This window comes from Budorcas taxicolor, chromosome 19, assembly GCF_023091745.1.
Source record: "Budorcas taxicolor isolate Tak-1 chromosome 19, Takin1.1, whole genome shotgun sequence".
Lineage (NCBI taxonomy): Eukaryota > Metazoa > Chordata > Mammalia > Artiodactyla > Bovidae > Budorcas > Budorcas taxicolor.
In genome coordinates, this window is record NC_068928.1 from 24,568,571 (window position 1) to 24,589,315 (window position 20,745).

The 20,745-nt window shown below is 47.1% G+C and overlaps 2 protein-coding genes and 1 non-coding gene across 3 annotated transcripts in view; 2 read left to right on the forward strand and 1 right to left on the reverse strand.

Moving 5' to 3' along the window:
* ZZEF1 (zinc finger ZZ-type and EF-hand domain containing 1) overlaps window positions 1–12,939 on the reverse strand; it is a 93,343-nt gene extending 80,404 nt beyond the window's left edge. The window contains exons 1-3 of the mRNA XM_052657065.1: window positions 12,586–12,939; window positions 4,658–4,802; window positions 1,129–1,323 (exon numbers count right to left, since the gene is read on the reverse strand). Coding sequence (XP_052513025.1) covers window positions 1,129–1,323; window positions 4,658–4,802; window positions 12,586–12,939 — 694 coding nt within the window. The remainder of the gene's footprint in view (window positions 1–1,128; window positions 1,324–4,657; window positions 4,803–12,585) is intronic.
* On the forward strand, window positions 11,263–11,336 carry TRNAE-UUC (transfer RNA glutamic acid (anticodon UUC)). The gene has a single exon. It is a non-coding gene; the product is annotated as a tRNA-Glu (tRNA).
* Window positions 12,940–13,210: 271 nt separating the features above from the next.
* LOC128065054 (neuferricin) lies at window positions 13,211–19,936 on the forward strand. Its single transcript, XM_052658149.1, has 4 exons — window positions 13,211–13,765; window positions 17,094–17,234; window positions 18,295–18,481; window positions 18,984–19,936. Exons 1-4 carry the CDS (start codon window positions 13,510–13,512, stop codon window positions 19,195–19,197), a joined length of 798 nt encoding a protein of 265 aa, XP_052514109.1. The 5' UTR covers window positions 13,211–13,509; the 3' UTR covers window positions 19,198–19,936.
* The last annotated feature ends 809 nt before the right edge of the window (window positions 19,937–20,745 follow it).

Consider the following 20,745-nt stretch of genomic DNA (forward strand, 5'->3'; position numbering starts at 1 on the left):
CATGGACGGAGGAGCCTGGTAGGCTGCAGTCCATGGGGTCACTGAGAGTTGGACAGGACTCAGTGACTTCACTTTCACTTTTCACTTTCATGCATTAGAGAAGGAAATGGCAACCCACTCCAGTGTTCTTGCCTGGAGAATCCCAGGGACGGCGGAGCCTGGTGGGCTGCCGTCTCTGGGGTCGCACAGAGTCAGACACGACTGAAGCGACTTAGCAGCAGCATGATATGTTTTCGCTGTACAGAACTTTAAATTTACATACAGTCTAACTTACTAATCTTTTCTTCTGTAGTTTCATGTCCTCCTTAGAGAGGTTTTCCCACGTCAGGGCTTTTATAAAGTGGAACTCCTTCCTTCTGCACTTTTTCCTACAGCTTTCTTTTTGGTTGAGCTTTTTAATCCATCTGAAATTTATTTGATTAAGTGGGGTAAGAATCTAGCTTTATTTTTTTCTCCAAATGTCTAACTAGTTCCCTAACCCAATTTGTAGGCTAATTCACTTCCTACCCTGACTTGTAATGCTAACTAACTACATCTGGTACCATGTTCCCACATGCAGCTGGGTCTATTTCTGGACTGTGAGGCTCCACGGACCTGCCAATTCGCATCATCAACTTTTGCTGTGGTCACCAGTGAGTCTGTAGTGGCTTCCCTCGTTTATTCAACAACTATTCACCGAGTACCTACTGTGTGGCAAGCATAGTTCTGGGTCCCAAGGATAACGAAGCAAATAAGACTGACAAAAATGCAAGTAAATAATAATGCTACAACTTCAGGTAATAAGTGCCATTTAGACTTTTAAACCTGCAAAGGGGATTGTGACCAAAGGGGGGAAGTGGTGGTCATGGGGGCATCAGTCAAGAGTAATGAGGAGAGGCCTGCCACATTCGAGCAGAGACTGGGTGATGAGAAAGCAGCTGGTTTAAGAATAAAGAGAGGGGGAGGGGAAGGAAAGGGAAAGGGAAAGGGGAAAGGGAGAATGGTTCACATTCTTCTGCTACAAACTGGTCACTATGTTTTCAGAAATAAAAGCAGGGAGGAGTGCCGGTTCATTCTGTCAATAAACACTCACTTGGAAGAAATGATCACCAGGCATCCTCAAGAACAGCCCCACCCCCGCGCACATACCCTTTTCTTTTTGTACCAGCTGATCCAGAGACTCCTTCAGAACAGAGGCCCTCATGGTGCTCATGTTATTGCAGTGGTCCAACATGGGGTAGGGGATGACGGTGCTGGAGAGCCGGTTGCGATGCAGGAAGCGCAGGATCATTGCCGCATGGACATCCAGGCCCTCCTTGGACTCTGAAAATATGTCTATGAAACCTAAGCAGAAAAAGTTCATTTTTGATGTTTTTGGGAACCTACCACAATAGGTTCCACATCCCCTGCTTGGTGGCCTAGCGGAATTATCTGAATCAAAAGCAGCCATTAAGAATCCTCTCTGGTAGTTTCAGCTTTAATCATTTAAAAATGTAAAGACGTTTTTAAGAAATGAACCAGTGGTAATCTCAATTTCAAAATTAATTTCACTGTAGTTTCACAGAAATTTTAGAAGACTTAGAATAATGATAATTTCTTTCAATCCAAGCTTCCAATTTTTATAAGTTTAATTTATAAATTTAAATACTAACTAGAAATTTTTGAAGAAGTTTTGCATATTGAATATAGGCTAGGAATAATGTTTATCACGTTAGAGTGTAATGGCGTAACTGCTTTTATACTAAGCTACAGAAAATAACAAGAATGAAAATACAACCATTAACCTGACCACAATTCTTGAGTGCATTTTATAGTTTTCAAGGTCCTTCCACAGACATCATTGCAGTCAGTCCCCATAATAAGTGGTGGGGGAGAGGGTGGGGAGGAGAAGGCACCAAAGGCTCTGGTGTCCTCCTCTTACAAGCGAGGAAACGAGGCTCGGGTGGCACGCCAAGACAACACCAACGGGAGGGGCTGCAAACAGTCCCTGCACTGCTTTCAAGCGCTGCCTCCACCATTCCAGTCTTTCCTCTGCGGGGTGGCTCCTCGGAAGTCTCCTCCATCTGTCCCTCCCTCTGGTCACTGTCCAGACTCTGGCCTCAACACCTCCATTCAAACACCCACCCGGATATCCTAAGTGGCTCCCCTGGCTGCATTCTGTCTGATGTTAACCTCAGTAACCTTTCAAAAACACAAAACAGGCCATGTCTGAACTGAAGTGAAAGTCGCTCAGTTGTGTCCGACTCTTCGCGACCCCATGGACTATACAGTCCATGGTATTCTCCAGGCCAGAATACTGGAGTGGGTAGCCTTTCCCTTCTCTAGGGGATCTTCCCAACCCAGGGATCGAACCCAGGTCTCCCTCATTGCAGGCAGATTCTTTACCAGCTGAGCCACAAGGGAAGAGGCAGAATGAGATGGGCCAGTTCTAGTGCACAATTTCTCCTCAGTCTCATGGTTAGCTTCAAAAATTAAAGCAGTTTCCTTCTGCTCTAATAAAATCTTTTTGTTTCACACTTAAAAGCAGTTTCTCCTGCAGACTTCTGGAATCCTGCTCTTGTTATTGTAGGTTCAGCTACAATAACATGCTTTCAACTGAGGTGCACATGACCCAGACAGTTAAATGAAGAGAGAATAAACACGGCAGCTTTTCCTGGAGCTCAGACATGCTTATAGATCTGGGGAGGGTTTTCTTTGTTTGTTTGTTTCTCTTTCACTTCCTAATTAAAACAAAAGTACATATATTATCATTGTATTACTGGATGAACTGTCACAAGCTGAGCACACCCAAGTGAGTGGCACCTAGAGCAAGATTCCAGAAGTCTGCAGGATAGACTGCTTTTAAGTGTGAAACAAAAAGACTGTATTAGAGCAGAAGGAAACTGCTGTAATTTTTGAAGCTAACCATGAGACTGAGGAGAAACTGTGCCCTAGAAGTGGCCCATCTGGTTCGGCCTCTACACAAAACCAGGAGGCCCTGGTTTGATGTCCTAAGCCCCAGAAGTTTATGCCATCCCGCATATCTCCTCTTACAGTTCTTCTTAACGGACACCTAGGGTAATACCCAGACTTCATGTGATGACGCTGCTGGTACTGCACTGATCTGCTCCGAACAGACTGATGCTTGTAATGGGAAAACTTTTATCACATGGTGAAATAAGTAATGAATCTGGTAAATGGGCTGTCTCTTTTTTAACCATTCAGCACTCATACAAAGAGATACGAAAGGAGTAAGTGTCAGTTTAGGTTAGACAGAGGGACCCAGAAAGTGGGATTCCACCAGAGAGGTGAGCTCAGCTCACCAAATTTCAGCCTAGGATTATGATTTAAAAAAAGAAAAACTCTTTTAAGTTAAAAGACAAAATATTTCAGTAGAAAGTCCTAAGTCACAACCCTGCTAGAGAAGGTCTAGACCCCCAATTAGGGATCTGGACCCCTAGTTTTTCTAGCCTAATCCCCACCGCTCCTCAGGATCACTCAGAGCAACAACGCACTGAGTGCTGGTGGATTCCCTGGTCACCACTCCTGTCCTCTCCTCCCAAAACACCTCTTTAAGGTGTTCAAATAAAGCCCCTGATGCTAGCCATATGCTGCTAATACAGAGGTGGGGGCAATACAAAATGCTAAAAGTTAGCTATGCATAATTTAAAGTGTAATTTTTACTGCCATGAGAACAGTAGAAAAATTAACATGTACAGGCCATCTATAATGCTCTATAAAAATTACATAATTCAAGACAATCTGAAGAAGAGCAGAAGTAGGCATTCTTCATTAATATACAGAAACTCTCCTTCCCTAGCTCAGTACATCCTCAGTAGGAAGCCAGAAAGGTCAATCAGAGTTACATTTATGGATCCAACGAGTCTATTTGCCTCCTTGCTGCCCGAGATCCTCTGTGCTAAATATTATGACTCCAACTGCACAAAGCAGAAAAGCTCCTGGATAAAATGAACGGAACCAAAAGGGTGATATGCCAAGTTTACTTTTTTCCTTTCAAACTCAATTGCTTTCTCACTAGAAAAAAAACAAGAAAAGGTAACTTTATTTTGATTCTGTTTCTGAGCTCCCTAAATAAAACCATCAGAAACTACAAAGTTTTTTCATAGCGACAATGCAGAGGTACAGTTTGATTTTAAGCTATTTTTATTCTCACGAATTTCAGAGCAATGGCTTTCTAAAAATTAAAAAAACTGGGTGCCTACCAAGTGCCAAACTACTAAATGTAAGGACTCAGCAGAAGTAAAAGAGAAGGTTCCCTGCCCTCATGGAGCTCATAGGATAAAAGTGAAGACAGGTATTTACAAACAAGTGAGTAATAATTAATTAACGAGAACAGTTAGATGTTGGAAAAAAAAAAAACAAATAAACAATGCTAAGAAAGCCTACAACTGGGGCCAGGGAAAGCTTCTTGAGAGAGTGAAACAGAGAGATCCAGTAAAGAAGGTGGCCTCATGACAAAGGTTCGTAAAGGTTCGTATAAAGAGGGGAGAACTGCTCAGCCACCACTGTGTGGGGAACACAAGAAATGATTACACTCAACACACATTCAGATCATGAGCTTAATGAAGGCTATCAGAAAATCATGACTATTTCACGGTGCCCACAAGCTTGTCTAATTACAACCCATATCACAGCAAAGCTCATTCTTCAGCAGTCAGCCCTCAGATGAGGGCCTCACCTGGAACAAGAGAGCACGCCTGCAGCTGTCTGATGATGTGGCTCAGCTCTCCCTGAAGGTTAGCTCCACTGGAATTCTTGAGGGCCTCCAACATGTTCTCAGCATCAACCGTACCATCACCCTCAGCATCAAACTGGGCAAAGGCCTACAAGACAAGAGATGCAAGAAAATCAGGTATGGGTTCCAAATTGTGAATAACTGACACTTTTTAAGACCAGTGATTTTTGTTACTGTTGTGGGAAGAGTTCATATATATCATTCAAAGAACAAATAAGTTCAGGACAGTAACTCATGATGTTCTGTAGAACGTGTGTGGACAAGTATTGCTACCTGTAGGCACAACATCCAACATCATCATCTTGTCTGTTTCAAGAGAGTAAGCCCCCTGTCCCAAAATAATTTCAGAAGAAAGCAATCGCCACAAAAATGTTCAATTGGTTACAAAATGCAAAAAACAAAGCATTGGCTTAGGGTAGCATCTCAGGTTTAGTAGGGCTTTCTATTTTAAACTCTCTTTGGACCCGAGAGCTAACTTGGTTTATCTACTTTACAGCCCTGTTTACACTAACCTTCAACTATAATCTAATTTCACACTGTTCATGTCGGGGAACCAGGTACAGCATGGGATTTGGCTTGAATCCTGCTGTCACTAACTGGCCATGTGACTTCAAAAACACACTCCCTTGCCTCCATAAGCCTCAGCTTCATTTTTTTGTTTTTGGCTGTGCTGTGCAGCATGTGGGATCTTAGTTCCCAGGTCAGGGATCGAACCTGTGCCTGCTGCATTGAGAGTCTTAACTATTAGACCGCCAGGAAAGTCCTTCATCATGTTTTTCCTCTGATTAGACCCAATCAGGAAAGCTGAGTTTACTTTGGAAGTCACACACCCAAAGTAAATAAGATAGAAGAGATCAGAAGAAACAGACAGTGATGAAGACGAGACTAGAAATTGCCCTGTGAGAAAAGCCTGGAATCTCCAGTGAGGAGAAAAGATGACTGGGAGTAACAGACTCCGTTTCAAACATCTGATGGGCTATTACGGGAAGGAGCAGTTATAATTAAGGTCATCAGATGGAAGCTAGAGGGAAAAGCTCATCATAAAGACGGATGCATCTGTTGTTGGTGGGGTGTAAAGATGGATTAGGAGGCTCCGGAAGGAATGCCCAACTCATCCCTCAAAGCTTCAGTTAGCAAAAGCTGGACAAGGAGCCATCAAGAGTGTTCACAGACGTCACACTAAACAAATGCATTTACCTCTGCTCCCTCCGGAAACTCCACTAAGACAATATTATAGAGGGAATTTTATTTTAAGTACAAGGACAAAGCAAACAGGAGATATTGCAACAGCAACAAAATTTTGGAAGCTGGGAGGCAGATGGATTTGTGGGACAACTGGATAAACTGGAATATGGACTGGGTGTTAATCAAACAGATATTAACAGGACAGTGAAGACTACTAACTGAAAAAACTAAGTTACAGAAGAGTATTAGAAAATGACCTTATGTTAGTTTAAACAAAAAGCAAATACGCACTTTCCACATTGGTACCAAACATACATAGATTTATCAGCAGAGAGTCCCTTGGACTGCAAGGAGATCAAACCAGTCAATCCTAAAGGAAATCAACTCTGAATATTCGCTGGAAGGACTGATACTGAAGCTGCAGCTCCAATACTTTGGCCACCTGATGCGAAGAGCCGACTTATTGGAAAAGACTTTGATGCTGGGAAATATTGAAGGCCAAAGGAGAAGGTGACGACAGAGGATGATATTGTCAGATAGCATCACCGATTCTATGGACATGAATTTGAGCAAACTCTGGCAGATGGTGAAGGACAGAGGAGCCTGGTGTGCTGCATTCCATGGAGTTGCAAAGAATCAGATACAACTGAGCAACTGAATAACAATAATAATCTGAAGAGTACATATCAAGATATTAATAGTGGTAGTATGCCAATCTACATATGTTGCTTTTATAGTGATAAAAGGGAAATTATAAACATTAAAACATCTGAAGCATACCCTAATATGAAGCGTAGAGCCAACGGGTGTGGAGGGAGGGAGAGCAGAAGCACAGCTTCTGTCTGCCCTGACGCCCAGGACGTGAACGCACAGCACCACTAACAGCTACATCCCAGCTCCCTCACCGTGTAGCACAGTAAGGAAACAGAAATACTGTATGATTCAAAGTCTGAGGGGATTAGCATAATGGTAACCCATTCAATGCGGAATGACAGATGGTTTGGGAAGCTCTGAATTATTATTTTAGCACTCACTAAATTTTAAGCAGTGCACAAACCATTTATTCCACATAACAGCAAGATTACTATTAACCTCCTCATTTTAAAGTTGTATATTTTACAGAGAGGTCAGAAAACTTGCCCAAAGTCATACAGCTAGTATTTGACTCCAAGGCTCCAGAGCTCATGTTCTTCACCACAACCCATTTTCCTTCCTTTGACCAGATAACCCCTAGGGTTCCTTGCTGTCCAAGACCAAGTGCTCAAAACCTCTCTCTCATCCATCCCTTTCCTCCATCTTCTAACCCTTGCTCTCGGCACCTTGAGCCCAGGCTTACTCAACATCAGCCCTAAAGCTGAGACTCACTCTCTCTAAACTGCAGGCAGCGCTCAAGCCCTACTCCCACCAAAACTTCTGCACTTCAAGTGCCACCTGCATCTCAAGTGCTGCCTGTTCCCAACTTCCCACACAACTCTTACTGTTTAGGGCTGGTAAAAATTCTATATGAGCAAGGCTGTATGAATAAGTGACATTTTTCTATTTTTAACAGACTCTGTTGATCCGTCAATAGTTAATGCATATGATCAAAAGAATTTTCAAACAAACGAAAAATAAAGACAGTTTGGGTGAGAAAAAAAAACCCATCAGAACAGTGCTGCTAACAGCTTCACTGAACAAATATGTAATTTCCTAACACTCAGGAAATTGTCCTTAAAAAAATGCAGAGGTTTTGAAACCTACCACTTAGCATCTAGTTAGTCTCACAGGAGCCAATTTACTTAGCACCTATTTAACACCAGCTGACAGGGAGCCACTTATGCCTGACCTGCGCTTGGCTCTGTGCATACTGGGATGTCAGGGTGGAATCCTGGCTCTCCAAAATCCCCACGGCCTAGGAGAAGACAGATCCACAAACCAGCAGCAGCAATGTGACGAGTGTGATCGTTACAGTAATAGAAGTAATAGCATAACAAGTGCAAGAGCTAATACGAAATTCCACAGTCCTAAGGCTGGTACCATCACTTTAACTAGACAGGGAAAGAGAAGTAAGGGATTTTGTTCAAAGTCACATGGTTAGGACTGGTAAATGATGGAGCCTGGATGGGAATTCTGGTATGATTTGGGACCCCACACTGTCAACCACTGTGATCTGAGCTAACAGACACTCTGGAGGCCAGAAGCCCAGGAGTGGTAGAGGCATTGGGGGAAATGGCCCTCAGAAAAATGGGGAGCCACTCAAGTTCCTAAAGCAAGACAGTACACAGTGAAGTGGTAGTCTGGAAATCAGGGAAAGGCCAAACAGAGCAGTGACCTTTCCTTCATAGTTCTCGGGGATCATGAAGCTCTCCACAAGAAGCCAATACCATCATGTCCCCCACAGCGAAGCATACAGAGCCAGGACCACCTCCAGTTCACCCAGGATGGTCCTCTCTGCACTGCCTCATCACTATCAACGGCCAGCGCTCACTGAAGACTTCCTATGTGCTGGAGGAGTGCAGGCAGGTAGCGGGGGCCTCGGCGCCTCACGCAGAGCAAGACCACACAGTGTGCTCTCAGTGTCAAAAGACCTGTCCAGAACAGGAAATAAGAGCCTCAAGGGAAGGAGTGAAAATATGACGATACAGAAGCCATCTGAATCACGCCACAGGACAGGCTTGGTCCCAACTGTCCTGACCAGGTGACGGGGCCACGGAGGGGAATCTTGGAGAATGCACAGAAGAAAGGTCCACACACCAGACAAGGCAAGCATCCCATGGGGGACAGAAGTAGGTGAGGTCAGACAGGGAGACAGGCCAGCCTGCAGCCTCCACCTCATTCCGAGGAATATATACCTGGCCCCTTTGGCAGTGAGGGACGCTTACAGGCTCTCAGCTGAGGGTAAGCCCGCTTCGTCTTCGTGGTGCACACACATGGCTCGCATACTCTGTCTTGAAAGGGCACAGAATTACATCCGCATGACTCTATTTGCATAGTTCTTGGGCTCAGAGCCATTCTAAATTAATCAATACTATGACATGATAATGCCAAGATGGTATTTTTCTCCAAATTTTCTCTAAACTCCAGCAGTGACTAAGAATCTTTTTAAGTTTTCACTAAAACTATATTTAACTGCTTCCTCAATGTCAATAAATATCTTCTTGGGAATTTTCTGGCAGTCCAGTGAGAATCTGAGCTCTCACTGCTGAGGACCCAGGTTCGATCCCTGGTTGGGGAACTAAAATCCCACAAGCCATATAGTGCAGCCAGAAAAAAAAGAAAGAAAAGGATTATCTTCCTATTAAAAGGTAACGGATTGAATATAAAATATGAAGCTGGAGAATGAGGACTGTCAAATCGGACACTGGCTCTGAGCAGGGACTGTGCTAAGACAAGAAATAAATGAATAAAAAAAAGTCCTTCCTTCAGACTTTACAACCCTACAAATTTCACAAAGCAGGCACCAAAGCTAATATGGCAAATTAATCAAATAAGACCTGTTCATCCTAAATCGCCAGCTTCAAGCCATCTGCTATCATCCTGTGCTCAGCGCTTTTTTCCTGCTCTAGAGCATATACATGACCTACTGGAAGCATATCATAGTAAGAGCACATATCTAATCTCTGAGTCAAATAAGAATTTAATTTTAACTCCAATCCTCTTCTGCATAGGAGTCAATTAAATCCAGCTCCTTGTGAGCAAATCAAAGACTCTCTTCCCATGGGCTACACCCATCAAGAGAAGAGGTGTGTTGTAACTATAAAATGATAACGTTTCAGACTTTGGTCCCCGGTATAACTTCAAGAATTTCTTTAGGACAACACCTCAAGCAAGCAAGGTCACAGGAAGGTGAAGGCAAGACAGCAAGATAGACATGGATGGCAGCAGGAGCTCAAAGAAGCAACACATACAACATGGAAATTCTCACCATTACACTAGTAAATACTATACCCCGATGAGAACCTGCTCTAAAATTTGGCACTGCCTGCTTCCTAGCCTTGTTCTCCTTCTGCTGCGAACTAGCCATGTGAGTCAAAGATGGCAAAACTGTAACCCAATATCTGTTCTCCTTTCCCTCAGTAATTTAACTACTGGTTTTTAGCTGAATATACGGCCATGGAATAAGGGATCTTTCCCAACCTCCCTTGCAATTAAGTGTGGCCATGTGACTGGGTTTGGTCAAAGGGGTTTGTGGCCCTCTCCTTCCCTTTCCAGCTGATTGTGGAAAGCAGCAGCAAAGGAGTCATGTGGGTCACTAAGTGGAAGGCGACTGTGGAAGACGACAGCACCAGATGGACAGAACCAGTCCCTGGCAACCATGAAACTTGCATATATCAATCCTGGACTGCCTACCTGGACTTTTACATTAAAAGCTTCTTTATTGTTTACAGCACTGATGCACTGGATTTTCTGTCCCTTGAAGCAGTTTGTAGCCCAAAGACATCATACCAGTCTTCCTGATTCTCTGTTCTGTGGACATGGGGCTTGTGCGCGTGACACCCTCTGTCTGAAACAGGGCTCACACCTGCTCCTCGTCTGCTTTCAGTCTTCACATCTGAGCTGGAAAGTTACTTTCTCAGGTATGTTTTCTTTGACACCCTGGATGAGGTCAAATACTCCTGCTATTGTTTCATTATGCTTTCCCTTGAATAACTCACCACACCTATAAATTGCTGGGTTAATGTGCATCTCTTTCAGTATTACTCTTTTTTTTTTTTTAATGTAGACCATTTTTTAAAGTCTTCATTGGATTTGTTAGAATATTACTTCTATCTTGCATGCCTGCTCAATTACTAAGTCCAGTCTGACTCTTTGCAACCCCAAGCAAGAATACTGGAGAGGGTGGCCATTCCCTTCTCCAGGGGATATTCCCAACCCAGGGATCCAACCAGAATGTCCTGCATTGGTGGGCAGATTCTCTACCACTGAGCCAGCTTCTGTCTTATGTTTTGGCCTTTCAGACCCAGGTCATGTAGGATCTGAGTTCCCTGATCAGGGATTGAACCATACTCCCCTGCACTGGAAGGTGAAGTCTTAGCCACTGGACCACCAGCGAAGTCCTAAGCAGTAGGTACTCTTTAAGGGTAAGTACCTTGCTTTGTCCACTGTCATTCAAGACCTTGGCACTCAGTATATGCCCAACAAGCATTTGCTCAGTGAAAGAAGAGATAAAGTCATTGCCCTTGCGTGAATTCTGGACCACACCGCAGGGACGTCTTGGCCTTACATTACAGGACTTTTGAAGCTCTATTCCTGTCAGACACTCTCACAACTGTAAACACTTTCCCTCCATTGTCTTTGGATCCTTCAAGATATCTGCATAGCTCTTTCTGACTGCTTCACTTTCTCACTATACGTCTAGGACTAGAGTGGAAAGTACTGGGAATTCCCTGGTGGTCCAGTGGTTAGGACTCTGTACTTTCACTGGGAAGGACCCAGGGTTTGATCCCTGGTCAGGGAACTAAGATCCCACAAACAATGCAGCCAAATAAAAAAAAGCAAATTCCTGGAGGTTGAGAAAAAAGGAGACCTTTCACTAGGTAACATGACTGACATTTTCAAAAGCCGGATGCCTTACAGGTATTCTTAAAAGGAAAATATAAGATACACACAAACTACATTGTCTGAACTCTGGGCATGTAGAGGAAAACATTTTTAAAATATTTGAAAAGCCTCTGGTTTTAAAGTGTAACCTAGTCTCTAATGGCATTAAAATACCTTGTCTGTTTATGTACTCATCCTTCATTGACACTGAATATACTACATGGTATACCCATTTTCACAAATTAAGTACCTTTTTGTTATAACAATGTGGACTTAATGAAAGAGGGCCTTAAGAAACTTGTAGTGTGACATAAGACAAACAAACAAAAACCAAGAAATCTGAGTGACAGTATCAGTTTCATCAATGACTCACAGAGTGATGCGGGATCAGTTCGCTTCTTAATTCTAAAATGAAGTGTCTGGTACAGATAATCCCTAAGATCCTTTGCAAGGAAAATACTTTGTTGCCATATCAGCTGTTAATCACTTAACAAAGATGATATTGGTGATTATGCCCCAAACTATATAATCACAAGTAATCACAGGAAACCTGGTATTTGCCCATTAGTTGTAGGTTCTAGGGAGGTTTAAATGAGACTAAAATATGATCCTTCAAAGATCTAAAAACCTATGTGGGTTTTGGAAAAGCTAGTTTCTGCGAGATGGGAATGGCTTTCAGAATGTGAATTTTTCCAATATATGTTATTCTCCTCCCACATTCGTTAGGACCCCACACTGGACTCAGAAGGTGCCTCTGCAAAAACCCACTGGCCAATAAAACCGTGGTTTTCATGGCCACTCCCTTGATCCCTGTACTACAATCCCCTTAGGCCATCCTGGAGGGCAGCTGATGCAGCATCAGGCAACAGCACAAAGGTCTGTGCTACAGCAACATGCAAAGACATCTTATCCAGTACTTCTGAGCCAGAACGGCCCAGCCGAAGCTTTCCACAGCTCTAGTAAAGGTTAGAGAGATTGACAGTCGGCTCCCGGAGTGAACAGGCTGGAAGCTCCCACTGTGGGTCCCGGCATACTCAAGCTCCTATTCTCAGAGGCTGCCAACCCTACGGGTTCCTGCCCAGCCTCTCGAAAGCCACTGCCTACCTCTTCATGCCCTCAGTGCTGACCGCCCTGCCCCCGCCCCACAATCGCTAGTCAGTCCTGACCTCCTCGAACCGCTCGCCCGAGAAGCCGGCGCCACGAGCCTCCAGCAGCTCCCCGAACTGCTCCAGGGTGACGGACTCTTCGCCGCGGCCCAGGCGCTCTTCCAGCCAGCGCAACAGCGCGCCGTGGTGCCTGGACACCAGAGACTCGCAGGGCGGCGTGGGCCGCAGAGCAGCCGCCGCCTCTCGCAGCCGGGCCGGCTCCAGCAGCGCCGCGGCGGGCGGCAGCGCCGGGGCCGCGGGGCCCTGGCCGGGGGTCGTGCACGAGTCCGCGGCCCAATCCTGGTGCGGGCCCCAGCCCTCGCCCCCGGAGGCTGCCGCCTCGTCTTCACTGCTGTGACTCGGAGCGTTCCCCATGAGGTCTCCGTCTTAGGCGCCCGGCTCTGCTGCCGCCGCCGCCGCCTCCCCGCCACGACCTGTCAACCTCCGACGGCACCCGGCGGGCGGGGACCGGGAAGGGACGACGGCGGCGGCTGCGGCTTCCGGCTTCCTCGCCGACAAGCGAGGACTTCTGTCGCAAAGGCGCCGTTAAGCGGACACCACGAGCTGTCGTGAGACAGCAAGTCGGGGACAACCTGATTTCCAAGAGGGCGCTGCTGTCATTACGTCTACGTAACCCGCAGCCTCCTTTGCTACCATCTTTGTTGGGGGCGGACAACCTGCAGGCCAGAATATCCTCTCGCCAGTCACTTCCTTAGTATCTCTCAACAGTCGCTAGCTATGCTAGAAAAATACGAGGAAGGTTGGAGCCAAGGAGTGAGCTTTTCGCCAAAGACTTTCCCTTCCGATGCCCCATTGGCCCCTAGTGACATGCGGACCCGGGAAAGCGCGTGTCGCGCCGGTGACGTCGCGGCCGGTTCTCCGCCATCTTAGCTGTGGACGAGAGGTGGCAACTTCGGAGGAGCCAAGAGGGGTACGGCTGCGTAAATGCCGGGGCTCGGCGGGCGTGGGCTCTGGTTGGGCCTGGCCGTGGCTGTGGCGGCGGCGGCGGCGATGGCCGTACGGCTGATGGGCTGGTGGAGTCCCCGCGCCGACTTTCGCCTTTTCATACCCGAGGAGCTGGCCCGCTATCGCGGCCGCCCAGGGGACCCGGGCCTCTATTTGGCCTTGCTCGGCCGCGTCTACGATGTGTCCCCTGGCCGGAGGCACTACGAGCCCGGGGCCCACTATAGCGGCTTCGCAGGTATTAGCAGGGCCGTTCACGCCTTTTCCTGCTACGAGGCGGGCGGGTAGCCGCCTGCGCTTCATTCATGCACGTATTCATTTATTCGTGTGTTCATTTCCTTTTTTCCTCCCCACATTTCGTCAGACCTGCGTGGGTACAGCTCATTTCGTCAGTTGCATCATCCATCTTGGTGTTTTGACTATGGGCAACTGCCACCGGCCTCTATTCTCCCTGTCTTTCCCCACCGCTCCTCCTGACTAGGTTGGAGAAACACATCACTTGCCTCCTGTCAGTTACTCTTTACCGGCCTGCAGAAGCTCCAAGACCTGCTTTGTGCCACACTGCGCGACTCTCAGGGCACAGAGATGAGTCGCTGCCCTCAGCGTTCCCCAGCTGATTCCAATCATTTCTTCAGTGTGTCCCAGTGAGAAGTGACTTCCTTTCCCCCATCCCAGGTTTCCCTAAAAATAGTACATTTGGTTTGCTCCTAGTACAAAAGCTTTATCTGTCTTCCTTAAAGAAGTTTATCAGGGGACTTTCGTGGGACCCAGGTTGGACCCTTGGTCAGGAAACTATACGTCTGAATGCTACCCACAGGGAAGGCTGACGATCCCACCTGCTGCAAGGAAGATCTGGTGCAGCCAGATAAATATAAAGTTCATCAGGCTAGAGCACAGGGAAGGAGTCTGGCCATCTTTATAGTCCTTCAGTACTTAGAACAAAGTTGGGCATATATTAGGCCACAAAGAACATTTGTCAAATGAGGCTTATTCTAACCCTGTTTTGCAGCCAAGGAGGATTGGAGAATGTAATTTGCCTAAAGCCCTCACAACTAAGTCCTCACTAGGACCACCCCTTTTATAGATGTCGCTTTACCAACCCAGAGGAATGACCACCTCCCAGATTAAAAGAGAAAAAGTAAATGAGGAGCAAGCCTAAGGCCAGTGACTAAGCTGATATTAAATAAGCATTGTCCATTTGTCATTATCTCTGGGGAGTTGGGAAGCTGCCTCTGGCACTTAAATACAAGGCACGTCCCTGTCTCTAGGGAGAACTTGAAAAGTAGAAGCACTAACAGAGAAGGAATTACGTGCAGTTGATGGTGCTGACAGGTCCTCAAACAGTCCGAGAGAGGGAAAGGGCTGCCCAGGGAGTGAGAAGCAGAGATGCAACTGGAATCAAGTGTTTCATTCACCTGCCAGGTGAGGACACTTTGGGATGTACTCCCGCCACGCCCTGATGCAGCTCTCATGGCTGTATGCCCATGTGAGCAGAACCGCTCCCTTTCGGGGGTGAGTTTTCTTTTGCAGTGTGCTCTCCTGTGGAGTGAGTTCGTGTCCCATGTTATTCACCACCCATTTATTAACCACCGCCCCTACATACTCTCGTAGGGAAGCAGATACATTCCCTTATTCATTTGCTCAGTCAATATTTTTATTAAGATATTCAGACAGTATAAAATCCACCCTTTTAGACAGTAGAATTTAGTGGTTTTTAACATGGGAAGTTGGGCTTTCCTGGTAGCTGAGCTGGTAAAGAATCGGCCTGCAATGCAGGAGACCCCAGTTCCAGTCCTGGGTCAGCAAGATCCCTGGAGAAGGGATAGGCTAGCTACCAACTCCAGTATTCTTGGACCTCCCTGGTGGTTCAGACAGTAAAGAATCCACCTGCAGTGTGGGAGACCTGGGTTCGATCCCTGGGTTGGGAAGATTCCCTGGAGGAGGGCATGGCAACCCACTCCAGTGTTCTTGCCTGGAGAATCCCATGGACAGAGAATCCTGGTGGGCTACAGTCCATGGAGTCACTAAGAGTTGGACAGGACTGAGCAACTAAGCACATACAACATGGGGAGCTGTGTAAATATCACCACTGTCTTATTCCAGGGCATTTTATCACCTCCCCAAAGAAACCCCATTTTTGTTAGGAGTCATTCTCCATCCCCTGTAACTACTTGGCCCCTGACAATCAGTATCTACTTACTGTCTCAAAATATTTGCCTCTTCTGGCATTTCATGTTCATGAGTCATACTTGTGACCTTTTGTGTCCGGCTTCATTCACTTGGCATAACGTTTTCAAGGTTCATTCATGATGTGTTGGTGTGTATCAGTACTCTATCCCTTTTTATGGCCCAGTAATATTCTGTTGTGTCGATTTTGTTGATCTGTTCATTGTTTCTTGGATATGTAGGTTCTTTCCATCTTTTGCTTATTATGAATAATGCTGTCATGAACGTTATGTACAAGTTTTGTTGTGGACATGTGTCTTCAGTTATGTGTATACACCTAGGAGGGGGAATTGCTGAGTCTTATGGTAACTCACGTTTAACTTGTATTTTTTGGTTGTGCTGGGTCTCCATTGCCGCACGCAGGCTTTCTCTAGTTGTGGCAACTCTGCGTTGTGGTGCACAGGCTTGTCACTGAGGCGGCTTCTCTTGTTGCAGGCCACAGGCTGTGGGGCACACAGGCTTCAGGAGTTGTGGTGCATAGGCTTAGTGGCTCTGCGGCGTGTGGCATCTTTCCAGACCAGGGGTCAGGGAATGATCAATTTGTTTAAAATATCAGTCCAAGTGTTATACAGAAAATAGATTAGTGGAGGACAGAAATAAACACAGGGAGACCTTCTGGGGTTTACTCTAATAGCTTAGATGGGAGATGCCGGCAGCCTGGGTTTGCTTAGTGGTAGATGGAGCCAGGTAGTCTGATACAAGAGCTATTTAGGAAGACATTAGGACTTGGGAACTAACTGGAAGTGAGGGATGAAGGAGGTGTCAAGGACTGCTCTTCTGGATTGAGCAACTAGTTATTAACTGAGATAGGGAGTATTAGATTGGAGGCAGGTTTCCAGGGACTGGGGATGCCATTTGGACATTTTGAACTTGTGATGTCTGAAAGTCCTCTAAGGAATGTTGAGCAGACAACTGGATATACAGGTCTGGAGCTCAAGATACAAATTTGGCACCTTTGGTATTGAGGTGCTACTTGAAACCACAAGAGTGGATGAGATCATCAAGGGGAGGGTATGGATGGAACAGAAGAGGTGAACAAGAGTCGATCCCCGAGACTGGCAGAAAATGAGCTAGAGGGGCAGGGGGAAAACCAGGAGTGTAGTGTCACAGAAGCCAAGGGACTCCGCCGTATGAAATGTTGCTGAAAGTCAATGAAAGAATGGGGTACGTGCCAGAATGTGTGTCCAGGATCCAGGAGCATCTGTCACCGAGGAGGGATTGGCTTTGCTTGGGACTGGGGAATGAGGGTTTTCAGGAGATATTTCTCAGAAAATAGATTCTTGAGTTGGTATAGTGTTGGTGATTTACAAATTAATCTACTGGAAACATCTCTCCTGCAGGCCGAGATGCATCCAGAGCATTTGTGACCGGGGACTACTCTGAAGCAGGCCTTGTAGATGATGTATCCAACCTGTCATTTTCTGAGATGCTGACACTCCAAAACTGGCTTTCATTCTATGAGAAGAATTACAAATTCATTGGTAGGTATTCTGCAGGTCATTTCCATAGATTTCATTTAGTTGTCTTGAATTTGTCGCACTGCACTGCATGTGAGATATTAGTTCCCTGACCAGGGATCATACCCATGCCCCTTGCATTGGGCGCTCAGAGTCTTAGCCACAAGACCACCAGGGAAGCCCCTGGGTAAACCTCCTAGAAGTGCTTTCTGCTGCTTCTCTTGCCATATGACAGGGGCTGCTAGTGAAGGCCACCTGCACTTTGGGACTTGGAGATAAAAGTCCCTGCATCTAAGAACGGGCACCTTCTTGGCTCTGGCCTCCTGCAGCTGCTCTTGCTGCCATTGCTTAGACCTCACAAATTCTGACAGGATTTTAAACTAAAACCAGTCCATGCAATGTGTCCGCTGAAGGACTGAGCCAGAAAAGAATGATGGACGGGGGAGAGCATGAGCTTGGGGTCAGACCTGCTTACTAGCTTCAGAGACTCCCCAGCTACTTCATCTCCCAGTCCGTCTCCCAGGACCTTGGGCACTGATTTCTCTCTCATAGCGGTGTATGAGGATTACAAAACATTGGTAAAGTGCCAGCAAAGCTCCTGATACTGAGTGAATGCTAGATGGATGACTTATTTATGTTACATAAGACAAAATAATTCAATGTGGGGAAGAACTTAGCTACAAAAATGTTATGCAATAAGTAATTCATTCATCAAGCATTTATTGAATACCCGCTCACCTCAAATGCTATGAAACACTGAAAAACGAGTGACAGGTGGTTCCACTCTCAGGGAACTGATGTCTGGAAGGGGGTAAGATTTTATGTTTTCTGTCCTGGAGGTCTCTACATCCAGAACAGGGAGGCTTCTATCCGGAGTGGTGTAAGGCGTTGAGAGATGTCGGGGCAGAAGGCGCCACGAGTCCTTCCAGCCAGCTCCTGATAAACCAGCAGCCAGTCAGCCACCATAGAGCCCCAGGGGCAGAGCTCTCCTGGGGACTCAAGCTCTCCTGGGGCTTCTGCAGGAGAGGCCTCTGTCCCGCCCCCTCCCACCGCTGCGCTGACGTCAGCTTTCCTGCCGCCATAGGAAGGGTGATAGGAAGGTTCTATGGAGAGGATGGGCTCCCCACCCCAGAACTGACCCAGGCAGAAGCCATGATGACCAAAGGCTTGGAAGCAGACAGACAGGAGCTGACAGAGAAGCAGAGGTTCCCACCGTGCAACGCTGAGTGGAGCTTCATCAGGGGTAGCCGGTTCTGGTGTTCCCAACAGAGGTAAATGGGCTTCCCATCTGTTCCTCCAGCCTCTCCCCCCAGATCCAGCTTCTAGGTCACCTGATCTGAGTTGTTCCCTGAGGCCATAAGTTGAGAGTTAACCCAGGAGAACTTTGTCAAGACCCATGTGCCCTCGGATAGTGATTCTTAAGCCGGACAGGGCTTCTGAGATGCTCCCAGGCCAGTGAGGGTGGGGGAGCCTTTCACTGGGAGGAAGGAAGGTGGGGCTGCCTCATGGGAAGGTAGATGGCTGGGGCCAGGGGGAGTGCAGAGAAAGGAGGACTCTGCCCTCAGAGGGGAAGCTGGAGGAAGCTGGGGTGGGGGGTTGGGGAGAGCATGACAGTTCAGGTGAACACCGCAGACCATCACCTTGGGAAAATGCCAAGATGGGAAGTGGAATGGTGTCCACTTTGCACAAGGCCTGGCTCACTGCTTCCCTCCCCTCTCCAGAGACACTCAGGAGTTAGTGCTTCTAAAAAGCCCTCTTTCCTTCTTTCCTTAGTGGAGGTGTGAGCAGAGACTGGATCGGCGTTCCCAGGAAGCTGTTTAAGCCAGGTGTCAAGCCCCACTGCGTGTGTGTGAGAACAACTGGCCCCCCGAGTGACCAGTCGCCGGAAAACCCTCTGCACAGAAATCGTGGGGACCTGGACCACCCCAACTTGGGGGAGTACCCAGGCTGCCCACCCCTCTCCATCACATGCTCTGTCCCCCTCTAAGCTGTACCCTGTGTGTCCATAACCCCCAGGGAACCCTGCCTAGAGCCCTAACAAGCCGGAGGATGGCTCCTATGTGAACAAGAGGGCCTGGAAGGACTGGCCTACACTCTGCAGACGGGACTCATGCCCTCTCCGCGGGCTCACTGTCTGGTGACTTAGGCCAGCGCGTGGCCACCTGCCTGGTACTGGTCAGTCTGTTGTTGCCGCTGTTCCTTGGGTCTCTTCCTCTGGAGCTGGCAGACATTCATTAATGGGCACAGATATGACCAACTCGAAACTCACTGGACCGACACACAAAAGGACTCTGTGTTCCAACAGCTTCTTTCCCAGGGACTCCCGGGCTGCCAGATCAGCCGCTGGCCTGGCCCTGCTTGTAACGCCCACCCTGGTCAGGGATCAGGGGCTCTGGCACTCCTTCACCATCCAGAAACAAGCAGACACATCCAGAAAGGCCAGATGAATGAGCAGTGCTAACACAGCCCTGTTCCCGTTCCCCACGTGCTATTGTGAGCCCTTTAGCAACCATTCTTAGATTTAAGACCTGTGCCCAAAGGCAAACCTGCATTGACAACCAAAAGCCACACTGAGTTAATCTGATCTGGACCCATATAGAGGTGAACCGGGACAGGCTGATTCTGGAAATGGAAAAGCTTTTGCTTGTGTAGATGCAGCAAATCCAGATCTCTCTGAACAGAGCAACAATTTATGTAGTCCTTTGTGTTTTTAATTAAAAAAAAAAACTGGCTGTGCTGGGTCTTCGCTGCAGCGTATGGGCGCTCTTGTGCACGGGCTCAGTTCTCTGTGGCATGTGGGATCTTAGTCCTCTGTCCAGGGGTCAAATTCGTGTTCCCTGCACTGAAAGGTGGATTCTTAACTGCTGGACCACCAGGGAAGCCGCAAAGCAACTATCTAAAGCAAGGATACACTTTCTTTCTTCAACGCTTCAAATTAGGGGTGTGCATCTGTATGTACACACGTGCTCAGTTGTGACTGGCTCTTTGTGCCTCATGGCTGTAGCCCATCAAACTCCCATGGAATTTTCCAGGCAAGAATACTGGAGTGGGTTGCCACTTGGGATGGTGTGCTTTCAAAGGGAGAAGTCTGCATTTTCAGCCAAAGGTGGTTTTCACAGCCCAAACACAGACACTGGGAAGCACAACATCCCAGCCTGGGCAAGGCTGCAAAAGCCAGTACCAACAGCCTGGACAGTGGGTGGTGTGTCCAGGGTCATCTGTAATCTCCCACACTGGGCCAAGTTCATGTATTACCTCCTGGATTCAAGTCAAGCAGCTGGGGGCAAGGAGTGTGCCCACACTACAGATGAGGAAACGGACCTGGCATGAATCCAGGCTCAGTCTCCCCGTCTGCACCTTCACCTCGGCACCTCCCAGTCCCCTCAGCTGTTGACCTAAACATTCTCTATCCTTCCTTTCTCTGTCTCCTCTCCTTTATCATGCATCTCATTTAATAGCTTCCCAGGTCCCCTGACTAGAAAACAGGCCGCCTCCCCTTAATCAGAGTGTATGGCTGTCCTATGGCCGCAGCTGC

Bases quoted from the DNA above. Each gene is read 5' to 3' on its own strand.
- LOC128065054 (XM_052658149.1), top strand. From the start codon at position 13,510: ATGCCGGGGCTCGGCGGGCGTGGGCTCTGGTTGGGCCTGGCCGTGGCT. The intron at 13,766-17,093 runs GTATTAGCAGGG...TCTCTCCTGCAG, and splicing joins CCACTATAGCGGCTTCGCAG to GCCGAGATGCATCCAGAGCA. The intron at 17,235-18,294 runs GTAGGTATTCTG...CTGCCGCCATAG, and splicing joins GAAGAATTACAAATTCATTG to GAAGGGTGATAGGAAGGTTC.